Source organism: Limulus polyphemus, unplaced genomic scaffold (assembly GCF_000517525.1).
Source record: "Limulus polyphemus unplaced genomic scaffold, Limulus_polyphemus-2.1.2 Scaffold1379, whole genome shotgun sequence".
NCBI lineage: Eukaryota > Metazoa > Arthropoda > Merostomata > Xiphosura > Limulidae > Limulus > Limulus polyphemus.
In genome coordinates, this window is record NW_013666989.1 from 212,229 (window position 1) to 233,747 (window position 21,519).

Below are 21,519 nucleotides of genomic sequence, written 5' to 3' on the forward strand. Positions count from 1 at the left end.
CTGCTTACACAACAAGTTAAGATGGCCCTGTTCTACTGTTGCCTTCCTTTTTGTCCAAGGAGTTGCTGTCAGCTGTGGGGTTCCTTTTGGGCGGGCTGCTGCCTACAATTCTAATGTGAGAAACGGTGTGGTCATTCGCTTTTGGCTGTGACTTTGTTGTGATCTGTGTGGCTTTGGCTGTGCTTATGTTATGGAAGGATTAGACTATGGCAAAGTCTCTTCGCTCTTAAATATGAAATCAAGTTACTTCAAACAACTTTAATATGTGAAAAGGCTTTTCTCAATTATATTGGAAAAAGGTTCACTTCTTTAATGTACACAATTATATAAATAATACATAATACTCTCATTTAAAGCATGTGATTCGTTTATCAATATATGATATTAGATGCACATAAGACAATTTTGTCATTAGCTAAACTGCTATTATTCCAGTCTCGTTTCTAAACAGAATGTTCCAAGGTGAGCCAGTGATGCATTTGTGGTCTTCCATCGCTCAAATCCGCGATTCGATTCCCCTCGGTGGATAGAGCACAGATAGCCCATTGTGTAACTTTGCGCTAACAACAACTAGCTAAAATATGTACCTTTAGATGCTTTCTCGATGTGGTTAAAACATCCGCTAAAATTACTTGCAAAATCAATGATTTCCTAATTGAGGGCTTCTGTATATATTTTTTTACACAGCTTAAGATACTTAAAGTAACAACAATTTAGTCAAAAACTTTAAATAAAATAAAGTAGATTTCGATTTTGAAAAAAAAAACAGGAAAGAAAGTTAGTCAGCGTTTTGTCCGAAAGATTTTCTTTTAGGATTAAAAAATTGCTTTATTACCTGAAATTTTCTTTCCTTTATAGAATCTCTAAATACAGATATATGTTTGAATAATGATAATAAACTTGGCACCTTCTTCAACCGCTGTGAAAGTAAACTGGAGTGATATTTGTGGATCTGTTGTTTTTTCAAGAATTTTTTTTAAACGTGTTTACTTGTTTGCGATATTAACTCTGAAATATACCTGGAGACTGCTGTTTATATTTTGTGAATGCAAAGATACACAATGGCCTAACAATGGGTTCTCTGTTCACCGCGGGAAATCGAACCCTGGATTTTAGCATTGTAAGTCTGTAAACTTACCGCTGACCCACGTAGGACATTTCTGGAAGTTTAAACATCTTGAGGTTAGTACCATCGTATTCTGTACACTGGAGGAACTTAACAAAAAAATAAACATTATATTTGTTCAGTCTCTTATAACAGACTGGCGTTTATAAAAAGAATACATTTTAAAGTAATTAAAATCTGAAAAGCCCCCCAGTGGCACAGCGGTATGTCTGCGGACTTACAATGCTGGAAACCGGGTTTCGATACCCGTGGTGGGCAGAGTACAGATAGCCCTTGAGTAGCTTTGTGCATAATTAAAAAAAAACAAAAAATCTGAAATATCACTAAATACTTTTCGTCTAGTTCTTCTTTATTCAAAATTTGAGTTTAATTAGTACATAAGTGTTTGGTAGTGATTAGTATACCAGAGTGTAAAGATGGAGTCCCGTAGTTCACTTCCCATCACCGCAAAAATGTAAAACCACTCTCTCCAGTTTGGAGCCGTGGATGCGTTATAGGAGTAACGGTCGAATTTCCCTTTTGGTCTGACAAAATAATCTGAAGAGTTGGCTAACCACTTTCAGTCTTGTCTATCGTTTGAAAATTAGACACGGCTATCGCAGACATACAGCTAGTAACTTTACGTTAAAGCTTAGGAAACTGGTGTTAAAGAAAATGTTAGGCATACACTGACACAATGAAATTGTTTTGTTTGATCTCTATACTTCAATAAATAGGTATCGCTGGGAATGAAATTATTTTATAGACATGAAAATAAAGCAACTATGGGTTAGTAATTATTTTTTAATGTTGTACAGAGTTGGTACAAAAATATTTTTTTTTTCCAAAACACTCAGCAAAATCTAAATCATTTTTATACATAATGAATTATGAAGAAAATACCTAAGACAAGAATTAAACGTTTGCTCTTCAAACGTTTTTGCCATCTTTGGATAGTAGTATATCTTGTGTTTGAATCCCCCCCCCCTATTGTATGTAGATACGTCTTTTCATAGCTTACTGAAGCGTGATGACTCGTTGTTACTGAAGTAATGTATAAGATATATATATATACATATAAAGTGGTTAAAATATCATTTGTTTTCAGTGTTCCAGAAATCGCCCTCTCACTGAATTAAAATTGCTGTACATGCACAGAGTCACTAGAGAATAAAGTACTTAGTTAACTTTACCCGTCAGTCATTAGTTTCGGCTCCATATAAATGCAATGATATATTTTAATAGTATTGCATTTTTTTTTGCAGATATGTATAAAGGACGAAGATTCATATAATCGAACTTGGCAGTTTAACATTTATACGACGCAGATTTGATGGAGATTTACGTGTGCGTCTCCCCGTTTCATTTTGTCACAATGTTTAACAGTTCTGTGACACAGTCACGTATTCAGGTATTTGAAGATTTTGCACAACCAGCCATGATACGCATCCACATATTTTCTGTAAATGTCTATTGCTATAGCTGTCCGGTTGTGTTTGATCGCTATGGCAACGATGATTCCGTGAAGAATGCCGAATGTCATCGTCAGGCTAGTGGTAGTGAATCAGCAACTCATTTCGTTTGATGCCAAACTACAAGCTGTTCGTTAACAAATCGAAGAACGAATCGGTTTTAATTATCAGAATTTGTGTTTATGTATACAGAGTCGCACGTACAAAATAAGATTCCTGAAAAAGAAGCGTTGCATTTTCGCAGAAAGATATGGGAATGGTCCAATCGTCCAAGACATAACACCATATCCGTACTAGATATTGTTTATTTGTATCCTCCACAGAAATAAGCAGATACGCTTGGTTGTCCAATGTAACGATACAAACGATACGTGCCTTTACCCATCTATTAGTAAGCTATTGAATTCTTACCAATTTAACTTTTGAAATTTAGAATTTTAGGGTTATTGTGGTAATAATGCTCATGTTAAAACATGTCAGGTTTCTGGCTAACTTTTTGTTTTTTACTTATAAGTTTATTTGTTTGTTTATGGCTAAGTTACTAAGACTATTTCCCGCTGTCCGCAATTTTTAGTTGTCGACCAGAGAAAATGCAACCAGCCGTTTCGCACCAATTTGGGCTACTTTTAAAGAACGAATAGTGGGAATTACTGACACATTATAACGCCATCACGGCTTAAAGAGTAAACTTGTTCGACTTCTGTGACCCAAAGATTAAAAGTAATAAAATAATTGCGTTGACGAGGAAGTAAAAAAAAACAAAAAAAAACGCAAAGTATAATATAAAGTAGTGGTGAAAAATTCGCCAAATTAAAATAACTTTTTCTTATTTCTTATGTAATAATGACTCTACAAAACCCACAGGTAGACACTTTACCAAACCTTCACATTGCATGTCCGACTTTTCTGTACTTGGCCTCACATTTGCTCCATCCACTATTACCTTTATATTATTTACTTTTCACCGCCATTCTTCACTCCTATTAAGTTCACATACTTTTTATTGTTGTATCACTTTGAACAATATTACCTGATGCACATGTTCATTCATTTTCTTACATTGTTGTCTGTATTTTTGTTCTACATTTTCGTGTTTTATTTAATTTATTTACTATGATTAACTAAGTTTATACTCTTATTATTATTATTTCTTTTATTTTTTATATGTTACTTCCATTAACTCATTTGTAGCTTCAGGAACATGTTCTCGAGCCACGTGTTATTTGTTCTTTCAACCTAACCCAAAGGTTACAAGACAAGCGTTATAACCACCAGGCTATATTAGGTCTTATGCATACGATTTATAGAATTATCCTTTGTTCTACGCCGTAGAGTGGGCACTTGCGAGTCATGAGAACTTATCTGCGAGAGGGTGCAGACACTTTAGGCGGAGAGTCAGACGTTTCAGGGGACGAAGCCCTCGGAAACTTGTTGATGTTTTACAGTTAGGGAGGTAAAAAACTGCCTATTCCTTACATTTCAGTTAATTCGCCCAAGGAAAAGAAAATAATTTTTCGTGATGTGATTAATAATTTATTTTTCATACCCCTGTCAACAGTCGATGCCATGAACAAAACTAACAAAGGCATTCTGAAACTTAACATGAAACACTTCCCTACAAATACAGTCAGCAGTAACAATACTAGAATACCACTAGCGATGTTTGAAGGAATACTTTGCGGTGTATTCTGACCGCTCTTCCACTTTATTATCACAGTGATTTACAATCCTGATATTTAAACCATAATTTTCACTCTAAGAACTCTACAATCGTTTTAACAAATATTTATCCATTTTTCACACCTTTTCACACTCCATGGGCGTCTATAGGCAAATTAAGGGACTAACACGAACATTAAGGATTAGGGCATGAGGGAAAATAAACGAAAAGAATGGCAACAGTAAAAATCAAGAGAATTACATGTGAGTTCGGTGAATTAGGGAATTGTTCTCATAGTCGGGGTTTATGTGTAAGGGGGTGAGGGTTGCACTCTTTGCACCTTTCTCAGCTCCAGATCAGCCTGTAGAGGGGTATCTTTAGGGGCCTCTCTAAGAACCGAAGCACGCCTATGACGTCCCAGTTAAAAAGAGACCTTGAAGACCTGTCACCGGCAGTCACAACGACGCTTAGAGGTAAAGTAGAGCGGAACCAGTTACACCTTTTGTTGGGTCTAAAAAAAAATCAAGATAACTCGATATTTAACTGGAGCTAGATAGTCATGAAAACATATCTTGTTTAAATATGTACTTTTTATTTAATTTAAATGTTATCATACCCAATCATTTTTGCCCTTGACTAGTTTCATTTTTGTGAAAAGTGGCAAGAAATATTTTAACATAACGTTTGAAACTACATGCTGTAGATTAACCAGAAAAAATAAAAAACACCGCTAGGCGTACTACTTTTCTAGCCTACCCCTATTTTCTTCATGTTGAGAATATTAAGCTGTGAGAACCGGAGACCGAGATTTCACTTTCAGGATGTTAAATGCGTGACCTAGATCTAGAAAAGAACGTAAACTGTAACAGAGTTATTTACATATTTCCATGATCGCAAAATTTAGATAGAAGATATCTAATACTTTAAAATAGCTTAGATGGAACAGTCTTATACGTGTAAAACCTGAGATACTAGACTCAGAAAACAATAAGTGTGTGAACTAAACTAAATGTATTTACTTCCGTTAACGTTCATAAACAATTATTTATTTTCATTTTATTTATTTTGTACAATAATATTAAATCTTGCAGGCTTTTTAATAAACGTATGTTTGCTTCTCGTGATTATATAATCGTATTTTAGGAATATGACCGTAGTTGTTACTTATGACGTAATCTTAACTAGTGCGATTAAGAATAGCTTATAACTGTGCTTAAATATTATTTTTCTGCGCATTTATATAACACAGGCTTCAAAGTGTTATTATAAGTATGTGTAACAGGCGTTTGTAATCAGACCTGTGTTGTAGGGTACAGGCTAGCATGAGCTTGTTACTACGGTTACATAGTGTTAACCACTATATATTTAACACAGGAGCTTATAAGTTATCCTTTAAGGAATGCAATATCTTTTGGTTTGAAATAAAAAAATAACGAAGGAAATAAACCTGTATGCTGATAACCCGTTATGCTTTGAGCTTTAAAAGTCATCCACTCTCTTTAACTCAAAGTTCACATGACAACACAACCACAGATTTCAAGATGTAACATCAGTGATTTCGATGTTTAATGACATCGCATACCTTTTGGTCGCTACAATACAGTACAGTAGACATGATTTGCAAGAGTTAAGTCATTACAACGCAATGGATATTAGTCTTCAAATTCATGACAATTCAGATGGAAAATACCTACGTAACATGATCAGCACGTGACTTCGATTAAAGATCATTAGCAAAATGTAGAAGCTAAAGAATGATAATAATAGAGACTATTATTATAACATTATTTCTGAACGCCTTAACACTATATGTTTATGCATGTTTTCTGCATAAAAAATACAATACTCGAGGGGCAACGTTCAAATGTGACAAAAATACATGAAACAATATAGATACAAGACAATTAATTAAAGGTATGGTTTCGGCAAAGCTAACATGGGCTATCTGCCTTCGTCCCTAATTTTGAACTGCCCACCAGAGCAAAGGCAACCGTCTGGCAACACCTACCGCGAACTCTTGCGTTACTCTTTACCAACGAATACTAGAATAAAACGTCCTATTGTAGCGCTCCAAAGGCTATAACGGCAAACATGTTCGGCGTAGGGTTTCGATTCCGCGACCCGCACATTGCGAATCGAGCGCTCTAGCCATCAGATCATAACAGGCCTAAAGTAAAGAAGGTGGAGTAAGTAACTTTAGACTCTATACACGTTTCGTAATATTACTTCCATTATTTTAAAGTATAAGTGACCTTTAAGGAATCTGTAATAAATGAAGTTAAAAATTCAGAAAAAAGAAGTATAACTGATAAGCACATGAGTTTCAAAAAACATTTCAAATTTGAATTAAAGTCTATGATAAGCACGATTTTCAAACGCAAGGTATTGGTTAGGTTGAGCTCTGAATTTATATGTATAAGCTATAACTTATATGATATACTTTAATTTACAGTACTTCTGTTTATATAGCTATACTGGTCTATAAATTCAGTATTTTCATTGAAAAAGTTGCTTAACACCTTTGGTCATCTAAAATCGATTAAGTATATATAACCTTCTGTACCACAACAATAACCTACTCTTAATGTTCAAACGAAATATACCCAAACCTTTACTTTAAGTGAAGGTGAAACGCGTTACACGAATTACTAAAGTTTTTAGTAATTAGTTAAATTAATTCCATCAATAACGAAATTCCGTTTCACATGCAGTAGCTCTAATACTTTTGCACAAGTTACAATAATTGTTTCAAATAAAAACTGACGATTTTTATAAAATTTTGATAACCAAGTGGCTCACCTGTTTTCAGTTTTCTCCATTACTATCTCTCTAGGTATTCTTTCACTAATTAATTAATAATTATTGCAAAAAATATATATTCATACATACACACACATATGTTTGTGTGTAACCAGAATATCTACGAGGTTTAACAAATTTATAAAGTCTTATGAAAGAACTAAGCTCTGTCTACGTAGCCCTCCAGTGGTACAGCGGTATGTCTGCGGACTTATAACTTTGTGCTTATCTATAAACAAGCTGACCATGTAACATCTTACTTTGGTCGTCAAAAGTATAGCATAGTTTTTCTTTATACTAGTGCTTTCTTCGCAAGGCAAAAGTTAGGAACGGATTATTTTTAATAGCCCTTTTGCACACTCACGGTGTACTGTGTTTTTCTTCAAAATACAAATATGGCCTCCAAACGCCTGTAAACTGTGGAATAAATAGAGTAAAATAAAATAACGTACAGACAACAAAAGGTCACCTGGCCCTTAAATACTATCCTTGTACACCCACTTGTAAGAAAAGTAAACATTTAATTTCATTCATTACTTTTTTAGGATATCATCTGTGAACTCTTTTCATAAGCCGGTCATCCTGTTAAAAACAATTTTAAAAATGACCTTCAAGTTTGTTATTGTATATAAGAGAACAAACGATGTCTGATTAAACATAGAATACAGCCTTTACCACAAAAACATATCTCACAAATAGTAAACGTTTTAACTTCTATAATTTCAGATTGGGACTTATTTTGTGTTCGTTTATATTAGCTGCACCCCAGTGGCACAGCGGTATGTGTGTGCGGACTTACAACGCTATAAACCGGGTTTCGATACCCGTGGTGGGCAGAGCACAGATAGCTCATTGTATAGCTTTGTCCTTAATTCCAAACAAACAAACAATTATATTAGCTTGGATTAATACTGTAAAAAACTACCAACGTGGTGATGGAAAACGAGAAACGCTTACATAACAAAATGATACTCTTTGACAACCAGGGTAGAAATGGTATAACGATCTAAGACTTCAGACTTGATGAATGTAAAATCAAAACAAAAAATAAAATCTAACCCTTGAAATCTGTAATATTCACAAAAAAAGACCAACAAAGAGCATAATAGATTTAAGTTCGTTATCGTTTTCTTCTGAATGTAATTTGATTTTAGATTTTAATAATGGGTAAGAAAATTTTGAAATTCAGGTTGTTTCAATGCTGTTTTAATACAAAGTTACACAATGGGCTATGTCTGCTCTGTTCATTATGGGGAATCGAACCCCAAACTATTGCATTGTAAATTCATAAATTTATTGTTAAATATTTATTTAAAATATTTGGTAGTTATAAAGGTGTTACATCTTTTCTGATAAACTTCTGTGGTGTATCACTTATCATCTTACTATATATGACCGCCTAAATTTATTTAGATAGTAGAAATTTATGGATTATTTAATTTCTCTTTTGCGTAAAAATCACCTTTCATTTTTTGAAAAACAAACAAACAAACAAAAACTGTGTGTATGTGAAGAGAGGCGTAAGTCAATTTCTCCCGTCTAATGAACTTGCGTTTTTATAATAAGGCTACTAAAAAGCAATTTTTTTTCATCTTGCTAGAGCATTGAAGTCAAACTACTTTATATAAATTCTGAAATTAATTTTTAAGTAGAAAATTTTGATACGTTATAATTAGAAATGTACTGTAGTACCTAATAGTAGGGATCGTGATGAAACAAGATGGCGGCTATAAAAATCTCCCGTTTAAAACAGCCTTTAAAATGTCTGAATATTAACAATGACTATTTCACAGTATTAAGTCGTCTTATAAAGTCGTCTAAATCACTATATATGTGTTTATGGAGTGAATGAAAATTTAACCATTTCAACGAATTTTCACCTAAGTAAGTAAGTTAGTAGATGACTTTTCTAGACAAGCGTACAGAAAAAAAAGACGAACCTTATCGCTGTAACTATTTCACAGAAATCTTCCATCTGGGGTCCTAGTGATTTCTTTTTTGTATCGAAAAGGATACTGGTATATATATATATAACGGACAGTACGCTACTTTGGGCATATAGTTAGATTTGAGGGTAGGTTGGTAGAGATCCTGATGAGTAATTAAATCGAATGGGGTATATGCGCTCCCCATGCTTGGTATTGAATATAGCGGCGTGAATACTACTTGTGTGTACAATGCCGTATGTGAAACTACCTGTGTGTACAATGGCATGTGTGAATACTATCTGTGTGTACACTGGAATGTTTAAATACTTTCTGTCTGTGCAATATCTTTGGTACATTATAACGTATGACAATGACCTTTGATCACAATATCACTTATGACTACCATCTATAAAAAGAATGATGTAAAAGTCTGCCAGATGATATAGTAACATACACGTGCGTCAAAGTCTGAGGAGACAGTTTCTGACACGTATATATCCGTGTATATATGCACGTATACTTCTATATTTTGTGACCAGAGGACTTAAGGATTAAGAAAACCAGGGATTAGTTTGAAAAGTCAAGATTATTTGTTCAAATATTACAGGTAAACAATAATTTATTATGTTTTACCCCCAGTACGAAATAAAATCTCACTTAAATTGTACTTTATGGTAGGAAATAAACATTAAGAAAGAAGCTTATGAGAAATAATTCTACAACATCGTATCAGTACTCAATACGTATCGAGTATTCTTTTTTTGTATTAAACAAAAAGAAACACGGGAACGCGAAATAAAAGGCTCACCCATAGCAAACATAAACATTAACAGCAGATGGAAGCTATTGTGTTAGATATGGTCGACGTTTACCATTTTTATATACAGAAGGTTAGTTACAGTCTATAGCAACGATACAAGGATGATTGGTAGTCCTTACAGCCCCTTTATCCACCTCCGATGGCAATTTATATGGTGGTTCTTGTTCGAAACTATTATTCTGCAATACCCACAAACCCATACCCCACGCAGCAGGTTTTGAGTAATATGTTAAGTTCATGCTGTTTCGGCTCTTTTTACACGTTCTCCATAGTCTACTAACGGGGCGTAGAAATAACTTCTGAGGTCCTGTTTGAGCAACAACCCAAAGACACGAAAGTCCATAAAGATATCTCCGAATGATATAGTATTAACATCTAATTGTACTTGCATCTTACACATATTGGATTGGAGATGTGGCTGGATGTTTTATCTTGATAAAAGTAATGTTTTATTGGCATCCAGTATGTACAAAGATAATGTTTCCTCGCGGTCTGGTAATATGCAGAGTTCACTTTACATTTTTTCTCCGACTTAATTCACCGTAACATTCAAACACCGCAAATCCCTTGGAAAATTTTCCAAACTTACTCTGTACGATTTTTGAAAAGTAACGCTATCAAGACTATAAAAAGAACTTTTGCAGACAATCTAGTAGATTTATGTTTCGCCCCGTATAACGATATACTTCCATTGGATGCATACCTGATACCGCTGGTATAGTTTTCAGCAGCAGGCTTTTCGCTTATCTATGTCTTATGAACCTGACTTTTATGTCTTTTTCTAGACCTAAATCCATTTGAACTGTCTAGTTTACAGTTCCTCCTTTAGTTAGAGTGGACTGTGTGTTTTTGAGCTACTTCCAGTGGACAAGATGTTTACCTTTCTTTGGTCTGTGACTAGTAGCTGAGCTTAGTGTCATTCTTATAACGCACCCACAGATCAGAGGGTAAGGCATGTTCAGTGGCACCACTTTTTAAACCCGTGACTCTCGAATCTTTCAGTTGAAAACACTAACTTCTGGACTTATTCTTCTTGAAAGAAAGTGTTTTAGCCATTAATCTTCGAACCAATGTTTGATAACACCAATTCGGGGTACTGTTGCTAAATAGCACCTTTTCAAACAGGGTGGAAATGTATGATATGTAAGCATATTACACGTTTTACATACCCTTGTTTAATATAAGATTTTTCAAAATGTTCATGCATGAAGGTGTACACAAAACGTTTCTAAGTTTCTAAGTTCCTTTCGCCCTAGCTACCAATTGTCCTTGGTTATTCATCTGTGGTATCACATGAGAAAGATTTCTGTACGGTTATACGTGCTATGTAAAGTTGGACATTAATATTTTCCACTGACGGATCTGGTGATAGCTAGAGAAAACAAATTCCTGTATTTTTCGATGGGAATGACCAATAGTGGCTTGAATAGCACACACGTACTGAGAAGAATGGCATTATTGTTTCGTATATATAATGTTGTCTTTTCTCAGTCTGGAACAATTATTTGTGCAGTTCTATAGTTTCTTCAGCATTGAAGACGTCCAACAAAGGCGTCGAACCTAGTGCATGAATACGTACTCGTTAAACTTTGATTTTGTTTTACTTTATTAGTAAAAATTGTTTCATTTGGTTACACGCTGTGTCTAGTTTCTTTCATTCTTCAAACTCATTTTAAGTCACAGTATTCAGATTTACTCATTGAGACATTTTCTCTCGAATCTCTTGCTAATCAATACACCATACCCAGCCATCCTTGGGTAAATCAATGCACCTGGAAATACCACAATTGCACCATTACGAAGTATACATGGTCGAAAACAACGTTCATATACGTTCTGAACGTTATTTGTCCTAAAGGAATCAAATAACCCAATGCTGCCCCAAAACATTCTTCCACCTCCATTAATCTGCAGTTTTGGAACAGCATAATTAGGGTAAAGCGCCTTATCTGATTTTCTCCATATTTTTACTCTGCCGTCAATACAGAACGGCGTGAAGTGTGATTCATCACACCACAATCACTACGAGTATGCCGTGAAATTCAATTGTTAATTGCTACATTATAATTATTATAATGTACTTTGATCTTGAACATTGATGATAATAATTTACGTTTCGTTTTATATGACTAATCATCAGATACCCGATTTGCATAACAATGTGGCGATGGAAAGAGGGATGGGTTGGGTTGGGTAATTAGTTATCTATATTATTTTTGCCTTAACACACTAGAATACTACAATATTTCGAATATCTTTTAATTATTTTCTGAAGTGTCTAAAATAAGAATTAACGCTTTCATTACTTATAGTAACGCATTATTAAATATTGATTAAGCCAACTGAAATCAATCTATTTCGAACATAAAATGTTATATTTTAACTTGACATTATATGTTAGAGAAAGGAAACTGTATTGTTAAACTGACACCATGTGCCAATATCCCATCCAACACGGCCTGATAATTTAGCAAAGCATGTTAGATGAAACAAGGTTGAAGTAATTTTTACATTGATATTGGTTTGCAATTAAATTAAAAACTTAATATTTTACTATAATTAAGATCATATTTCAAATCACATTTTGTGCAATGGTGACTACCGAAATAACTTTATTCAAGTACATTTTTTATTAGAAAACAAATTGAGTTAAAATAGTAGTTCACTTACACCAAATAAAATACAATATACTTTACAATAAGCCTTTAGCATTTAGGTGGATAAACATAGAAGAAACTTTATTTAAGCTTCTGGAAACTACGACTAACATGCAGACTATCTTCCAGAAAAAAGATCATTACAATTAATTATCTTATATCAATTGTACTTCGAGAGTAATGGTACTGCATTTAATTTGTTTGTTTGTAAGTAAGCAAAAAGCTACACAATGGGCTATCTGTGCTCTGCCCACCAGAGGAATCGAAACCCGGATTCTTGCGTTACAAGTCCGCAGACATACCGCTGTGCCACTGGTTTTTTTTTATTTAATTAATCAAAATGATATGTTTTCAATTATACTCCGGAGTATATATTTCCAAGGAAAAGTATAATTATTATTCAATAATCTGTAAATGGCATTTGTCTGTGTCAACAATTATAAATATTTGCATTAATATCGTCCTGAAATATAAAAAGAAAAACATTAAACATATTGTGTATTATGAAAAAAAAAGAAAAGAATAAACAATATTTCTTAAAACAAAGTATATTTTCCATAAATTATGTACAGGAAAATAAAGTACACAAGGACTATTTAACTTTGAATTGATAAGCTAGAGAGAGAAGACAGCTAGTCAACAGTACACACCCACCGCTAACTGTTGACCGAATAGTGGAATTTGACTTTCACTCGTATAGTGTAGCTACGGCCCCAAATGGCGGAGCAGTTTCCGAAGCAAAAAGATTCGAACTGTTACCCATCAGATTTACAGTAGAGGCACACTTACCACTGGGCCACTCTCAACCACAAGAAAACGAAAAACAGGACTTCCAATTATTGTGAGCACATTTTAAAGCAATTATTTATTTTGTAAATATAAATGTAGCTTACCTGTCACATGGGTCGGGTGTTACCTATTAATTTTCGTGCCGTACTGTAAATCTGAGGTTCCTTGGTTTGTGTCCCGTTGCCGCAAGATATAGCTCCGCAATTTTGGACCATGGGTGCGTTATTAGAACGACTTTAAGATCCGCTATTCGATTGGATTATCGTAAGAGATTGCAGTGGATGCAAAATGAGGGACGGCTAGCGCAGATAACTCTTATGTAGCTTACTTAATGCGAATATCTGAAACAATCAAACAGCACACTCGCATTGTCACAGTGAAAACAATTGTGAAAATAAAAATTAAAAAAGTGTTTAACTATTCGTAGTATTGGAGTAGTTGAATGATGTGAGTTTAATATATTTTATAAACGAAATTATAACTGCACGGTACAGTGTGATAACTGATAAATGTTCTTTAGTTTGATAAACTGAAGTGTTTAACTATTCGTAGTATGGGAGTAGTTGAATGATGTGAGTTTAACATATTTTATAAACAAAATTATAACTGCACGGTACAGTGTGATAACGGCCCGGCATGGCCAGGTGGTTAAGGCACTCGACTCGCAATTTGAGGGTCGCGGGTTCGAACCCACGTCACACCAAACATGCTCGCCCTTTCAGCCGTGGGGGCGTTATAATGTGACGGTCAATCCCACTATTCGTTGGTAAAAGAGTAGCCCAAGAGTTGCCGGTGGGTGGTGATGATTAGCTGCCTTCTCTCTAGTCTTACACTGCTAAATTAGGGACGGCTAGCGCAGATAGCCCTAGTGTAGCTTTGCGCGAAATTCAAAAAACAAACAAACAAACAGTGTGATAACTGATAAATGTTCTATAGTTTGATAAACTGAAGTGTTTAACTATTCGTAGTGTTGGAGTAGTTGAATGATGTGAGTTTAATATATTTTATAAACAAAATTATAACTTCACGGTACAGTGTGATAACTATAAATTTTCTATAGTTTGATAAACTGAAGTGTTTAACTACTCGTAGTGTTGGAGTAGTTGGATGATGTGAGTTTAATATATTTTATATTACATCTGTATTTGTAATGTTAATGTTTGTAATTGTCATATTTTTTTCTTTTTCTAGAATTCTTTGGATTTCACAAGTAGATAACAGGAAAAAATCATTGTTATCGAATATAATGTTAACAATGCGTATTCCTTAAGTAATATATTTGGAAAAAAATGTTGTCTTAAATGTCATAAGTCTTAAATTCTTATTTTCGTGTTTGACTTTCCTGAATATAAAATAAACAGAAGTTCGAACACACGAGTAAACTTATATGAACAAAATCCATCACAACTACAGACGTATAACACTCTTCTGGATAACGTTTTCTATTGATGACCTACTTGGGCTGATGATAGTTGACATTACTTGAAACTACAATAAACGAATGAGGTTCGTTATGAGGAAGTATGTTGAAAAAAATTGGTTACAATTTTGTAACCACAGAAATTCAACTATTAATTCTATAGGTCATAGCTTTTCTACATGTTACCCTGGGTATAAAAGGGTCCAGTTTCTCCAGATATTTACTGATCAATCCTGCTATTGTTGTAATAAACAAGGGTATGTTTAAAAGTTAGTTTTAATTTGCCTTCTAAAAGTGTTGCCTGCATTGTTATTGTCGCTTCATTTACTTATTTTTGTAGGTGGTAGTGTATCTATCAGATCCGGAAGTCCAGAAGCCTAAGAGAGAGATACCTGGCTGTGTAGGAAATGATCCAGGGATCATTTTGCCGTGATTTTTGTTTTCTTTGGTCCAAGTAGTCGTTTAGATATTTCTATTTCTAAGGTGTTACCGAAGTGGACCATCCACGTGCTATAGTCATGCTATTACCTTAGCACTCTTCTCTCTCCCCTCTTATCCTTGTAATACCGGAAGTCCAGAAGCCTAAGAGTGAGATACCTGGCTGTGTAGGACATGAGCCAGGGATCATTTTGCCGTGATTTTTGTTTTCTTTGGTCCAAGTAGTCGTTTAGATATTTCTATTTCTAAGGTGTTACCAAAGTGGACCATCCACGTGCTATAGTCATGCTATTACCTTAGCACTCTTCTCTCTCCCCTCTTATCCTTGTAATATTTTTGCATTTCACTTCGAAACAAAAAAATCTTTGTACTTTCCTGATCTTGAATCTTTCTCTTCTTTCTACTCTCACTCCTATTTGAGTGCAAGTCTTCGGATACATCCATAAGTTTACCGCTTCTCTACGCAGACGTATTTATCTTGACAGCACTTCCCTCGTTCAAGCTTTTCTGACCTCTCTTACGACTACCGTTTTGAGCAACTGGCGGGTCATCGTGATTGCATCAACACCTGTTACACTTGTAACGCCTCGGACAGTTTGTTGTTTTACATTTGCAATATAGCTTTGAATATGACTTCGTTTCCATCTCGACAAGAATAAACACTCGGATACTCTGGTTCGTTGTCTCAGAAATTCCCCACGGGTTTTGCAGAAAGTTCGGGAATAGTGAGTGTTCCACTGATAGTGTACTACAACAATGCCATGCCCATTGTCTGAATTAGGGTACAAAAATACCCAACTCTAGCAACATAAAACAATCATAACTTTTTGGATGTTATCCAATTATGTCTAGACATATACCCCTAGATTCCTGATAAAATAACACATATTCCTGTAAATTTTCAGAATATGATTTCTATAAAATGCTCTACCGTTTCTGTTGCCGTTGAATTGGAGATCGTTAAGATTGTGTTTCAATTATTTCACTTACCAATAACAAGGTTCAATAATTACTTAAAGGAATGGCTTAATTAAGCTGTATACTCTTTGATAATTTAAACATCCTTCAGACTCTGAGAAAGACTTCACTTAGCAAGATTTTACATGTAATAACATTACTTATCGCATAAACTACGGACATACAGGAGTTTTGTCCTTCAAATATATCACAATGGTTTCAATCGATTAAAGTTAGTAGGAAAATTAAGGTGATGAATAAAAATCACAGAAAGGTCTGTTTTTATTTTGTAAAGCTTAGATCTATTATGCATTTCCATGTTTGAGCTAATGCAGATTTGAAATAATGAAACAAAACATTTATTTCAAATGTATGAAATTTAAAGATTTTCAGAGTCAAAATATACATTTTTCTTAACTTGTGTACAAACGACAAAAAATGGCATTAGTCATTCAAAAATAGTTTATAATGATTTTAAGTTGCATATTGTAGTATATTTTATTGTTTACTCTGAGCTAAAAGTTAAGTACCTTCTTGTAAAACAATGCTCAAAGCGATATATTAACCACTAAGACTGTTTACATTTGTCATTTGTCCTTTTAGCTGCATATGTGTCATATTTCAACTCAAATGAATCAGAAATTTGTCTGAATCTGACCTCGATAATCCGATTGTAATTTTTCCTTTCTGTGAGTAACAATTGCTTGTAGAAAGCTTAAGTTATCAAAGTAGATTTAGCTAACCTTTCTGTATAATAGATAGCAAGAGGAATTTTAATCACAATATATGAGCGTTATGTAACAATACCAAAGAAACAAACACTAACAACACATAAATGTAGGTTGTATTGTTAAGTGGCGCAATTTTGTTCAGAGTGTAATGTATTAGTTTATTTTTCACTATTTATATAGAATAAGTTTGTTATTATATATGTATCATATGTCTGATTACTCACTGTTTTACATATTTTGGGTCATTTTCAATATTTTATGGAAACAAACTATAAACACAGGTCTTTGTAGATTTTACTTTTTACTTGTTACTACATTTAAAATTGTTAGATTTTTTTATTATAAAACTTTTGCTTGGACAGAAGATACACAAACAACATTTTTTCTCTAATATTATGTGTCAGAAGATATGTAAGTTTGCACTCTATCTTGTGACACATAAATTATATTTTTCACCACCTATAACATTGTTTTGTCTTAATTTTTAAGGTACTATATATCTTATCTCTTAGGAATGAAATATCTCAGTATTATAAACAATGTATAATTCTGGATTGCTTTCTAAACGGCCCGGCATGGCCAAGTTGTTAGGGCGCTCGACTCGCAATCTGAGGGCCGGGGGTTCGAATCCCCGTCACACCAAACATGCTCGTCCTTTCACCCGTGGGGGCGCGTTACAATGTGACGGTCAATCCCACTATTCGTTGGTAAAAGAGAAGCCCAAGAGTTGGCGGTAGGTGGTGATGACTAGCTGCCTTCCCTCTTGTCTTACACTGCTAAATTAGGGACGGCTAGCGCAGATAGCCCTTGTGTAGCTTTGTGCGAAATTCAAAAACAAACAAACAAAAAACAAGCTTTCTAAACAAAATATATAGCAACTTCTTACTGTATCGTTTCTAAATGGTTTTTCGTGTTGATTTAATTGATAAAAAAGACGAATAATGACTGAGTGTCAGGCTGTAAAACATATAAAAACAAAAGTCCAATTTGCTCAAAAATAAACTTTATTACATTAGCCATTTACAATTTTTAAATATTTTACAAATGCCATCTATTGGTCACTTGGTTTCTTCTTATTTTATCTGGCAATGTCTTGTATTTTTCTGGAAAAAACAAAATAAATTATTCCTTATTAGAAGACAAAAACTAGTTCCATACTTTTTTTCGTTCTATAGATATGCCAAGAAATGATTTACAATATCTGAAGAACAACACTTTTTAGACTGTTCAGTGTTAAAAAAATTCTAAAGTTGGTAGTTTTCAGTATACAATAACAATCTTATTCAAACAAAAAGCTCTATACATCGTTTAAACAGTCAAAAAAAGCTACTGTGTTGTAGTACCCAACAAACGATTGGCATAGGCTAATATCTGAAATTGGCGATGTTAAATAATCCTAATTATTAAATTGTTTGTTCGTATTTAAGAGTAAAACTACACATTAAGTTATCTGTGCTGCTGCTCACAATAGAGTCACTGGGAGGCCTTTGTTTGTTTCTGAATTTTGCGAAAAGCTACTCAAGAACTATCTGCGTCAACCTTCCCTAATTTAGAAGTGATAGTAAACATCGCCCATTGCCAACACTTGGGCTACTTTTTTACCAACGAAAAGTGGGATTGACCGTCATATTATAACGCCCTCGTGGTTGAAAGGGCGAGCATGTTCGTTGACAGAGTCCGAACTTGCGACCAGCAGATTGCCAACCGAATGCTCTAAGCTCCAAGCTATGACAGGTTTTAAGTGTTAAGAACATGCAGTTTGGAGTTCCTTTTGCGTGTTCAAGCCTTAATGGAATACAATATATATATATATATTAAATTTATCACCCATACCAAAACGTTTTGGGTTACCAAGGTAAAGTAAAATGGGTGTAAATATTCAAGGAAACTTTGTATTTAAAAACGCTGTTAGGCATCTCGGTTACTAGTAATCATTTTTATTCATCCAAAGAGACCCCAAAGTAAGGAAAACATTAATTTCAACAGACTTTTGAATAAGTCTCAAGCTCTGTTTGGTTTGAGCAAAAGCAAGTGTGAACTGATTATTGTATTAATCCAATTATCTCACATACAAGGGTTATATGCGCTAGCCTTCACAAATTTTAACTGGTATACTAGAGGAAAGAGAGCTAGTTAACAGCACTCACCGCCAACCCTTGGGGTACTCTACTCGAATACTGGGATTTAACCGTCACACCTATTTTTCTTTCTAAAGTTCATAGCTCGTTTTTGTGGCAGTGGGTCGCGAACCGATGACCCTCAAATTTACAGTCCGGCATGTTAACCCCACGTCCACGTCCGGCCCTATACTTATGAGAGTAATATTTTCTTACCGATATGCATTTAGTGGTATTTGTAGCCAAGTCCAACTCCAGCGTAACCTCCCAAGCCATAACCATAACCTCCATAAGGATAGCCGTAGCCACCATAGCCGTGACCTCCATAACCGTAGCCTCCATATCCACCATAACCGTAGCCTCCGTAGCCACCTAATCCGTAGCCTCCGTAGCCACCTAATCCGTAGCCTCCGTAGCCACCTAATCCGAAACCATGGCCGAATCCAGTCAGAGCACGTTGGTTGTCGAAGCTGTGGGTGACAGCAGAGCTACCAGTGACAGCACCTCCTCCATAGTAACCTCCACCAAGGAGACCACCACTCAGATAGCCACCGAAGGCTACAGAGCAGAGAGTAAGGAAAACGAGAGCCAGCTGAAAGTAAAAATAAAACCTTAGCAGTTTAGAAACTGACAATGAGTAGTGTGGTCATGTAACCGTTGAAAGTTCGTTTCACTGCTAATCAAGACATTTATCAACCACCTTTGTGCAATAGGCTTGATTTTTTCACTTTATTGTAGTCTAATTGGCGTTTTGTCATACCGTCAACAAAATAGATATTGTTACGATCAAAGAGGAATTATCTATTAGAGGCTATGCCATTTCTAAAAGTTCTGAATGCTATGATCGTCAAATCTACCAACGTTAAATAAACAACGTATAATGTACATCTGTAAAATACAAATTTTACGATTATATTTTCGAAGAATGAGCTTGTTAGCTATACTAATCAATACACGTAACTTTTATACCGCGAATAAAGAAAGTCAAACAAAGCTCTAATTATAAGTCAGAAATGAAAAGGAACTAACTTACCTTAGTGTTCATTATTATGGGCTTCTGAGTGGCTGTGAGCAACAACTACAAGAATGGTTGGAAACAAGAAACTCGCCCTTTTTATACCCTAAAGTAACGTTGTTTTCGTGAGCTATTAGCTATAGACCATCAAGGACTTACTTTAGGTCACAGCATTCTGAATTTTATTTCTTGTTTCCCTTTTTTTAATTGGAATGCTTGAATTGACTGGTACGCTGCTGTCTTCAATGTCATTTTCAGAGTCACGTGACGTACCTATTGATACGCTTTGGAAACATAATAAATATTTTAGTAGTGCTTTTGATATAGTAAAAACAAAAACATATTCTAGCAATATTTGGAATTATTATAACTCTGTAATCGTTGAAGCAGCTTAATTTATCCTAAACTACTAATTTCGCCAATACTAAAACGTAATCGGCAAAGAAAAAATCATAACTGTTCGGACTTGAGTTAGCCAATGATGAAGCAAGCCTTAGTTACGTCTAGTTGTTCCTTCCTGAATTACGTTAAAACGTAACCACTTTCTCATGCTAGATTTATTAAGCGTTAATTGTAAATATGCAAGTTAATTAATTAGCATCAATTAAACATATGTTACACACACACACCTGTGTTGACTTTTGTGAGATAGATATCCATTCGCAGATGACATATTCAGTAATGTGAGACACACATTCGCTCGGCTGAACATTCGTGATGATGTATCTGAATCTGTTTTTTTTATCCTGTCCCAATCGATTGCTTATTTTTTGGGTATTTACTTAAAGTTATTTAAGGGGTAACTGCATAGAAAAGAGGAAAGGTAACTAGTCAAAACCACCCACTGCCAACTCTCGGAATGCTTTTTTACTGATGAAAAGTGGGATTGACCGTGCACTATAGTGCCCTCACGGCTGAAAGGGCAAGCATATTCAGTGACGGGATTCAAACTTGTGATCCGCAGGTTGCGAGTTGAGTGCCCTAACCACCAGGCGATGCTAGGCCTAAAGATTATATGAAAATCCTTGTTAAATTTTCCAATATTTCATTATTTAAAATCAAGTCAAACATATTTAAATAATTACATGTTCACGTAAAATTTGTATATTTTAGGTTAATAAAGAATTCATTGAAATATTAATTAGCCTTTGCTTCACACGATACTTATTGTGAACTACTCATAATTATTATGTGTGCATTAGAAATAAATTAAGAAATATATATTAAGGTAAAACACAACTGTTTGCGTTAGGGTACTGCCACAGAAAACAACAACAACAACAAAAAAAAACAACATCCCAGTCATCCTTCTATTGAAGCGACGATTATGTAAATATAATTATAATATAAATATAACCATACATAATATGATTGCACTCTCGTGTTAACTACAGAACAGTGAAAGCTTAGAGTTTGACGATTCTTGTACGACATTGTCTCTCTCGAGTTTTTAACTTGTCCAATAAGAGTATTTCTTAATTTATTGAGTTATTTTTGATTATCCAATATTTATATAAAATACGTATTTTTGTCTTTCTTTTACATTTTTAACTGCAGATATTTCAGACAATTATTCACTCTTATGTTTAGAAATAATAGATGATTGAAAAG

General features: G+C 34.5%; 1 protein-coding gene across 1 annotated transcript; it reads right to left on the minus strand.

The window, feature by feature from the left end:
- Positions 1-17,762: 17,762 nt before the first annotated feature.
- On the minus strand, positions 17,763-19,983 carry LOC106463330 (keratin-associated protein 19-1-like). The gene is made up of 3 exons (XM_013923350.2): positions 19,927-19,983; positions 19,110-19,485; positions 17,763-17,879 (listed from the first exon to the last, which is right to left on the minus strand). The coding sequence occupies exons 1-2, from the start codon at positions 19,936-19,938 to the stop codon at positions 19,120-19,122; spliced, it is 378 nt and encodes a 125-aa protein (XP_013778804.1). The 5' UTR covers positions 19,939-19,983; the 3' UTR covers positions 17,763-17,879; positions 19,110-19,119.
- Between the last annotated feature and the right edge of the window lie 1,536 nt (positions 19,984-21,519).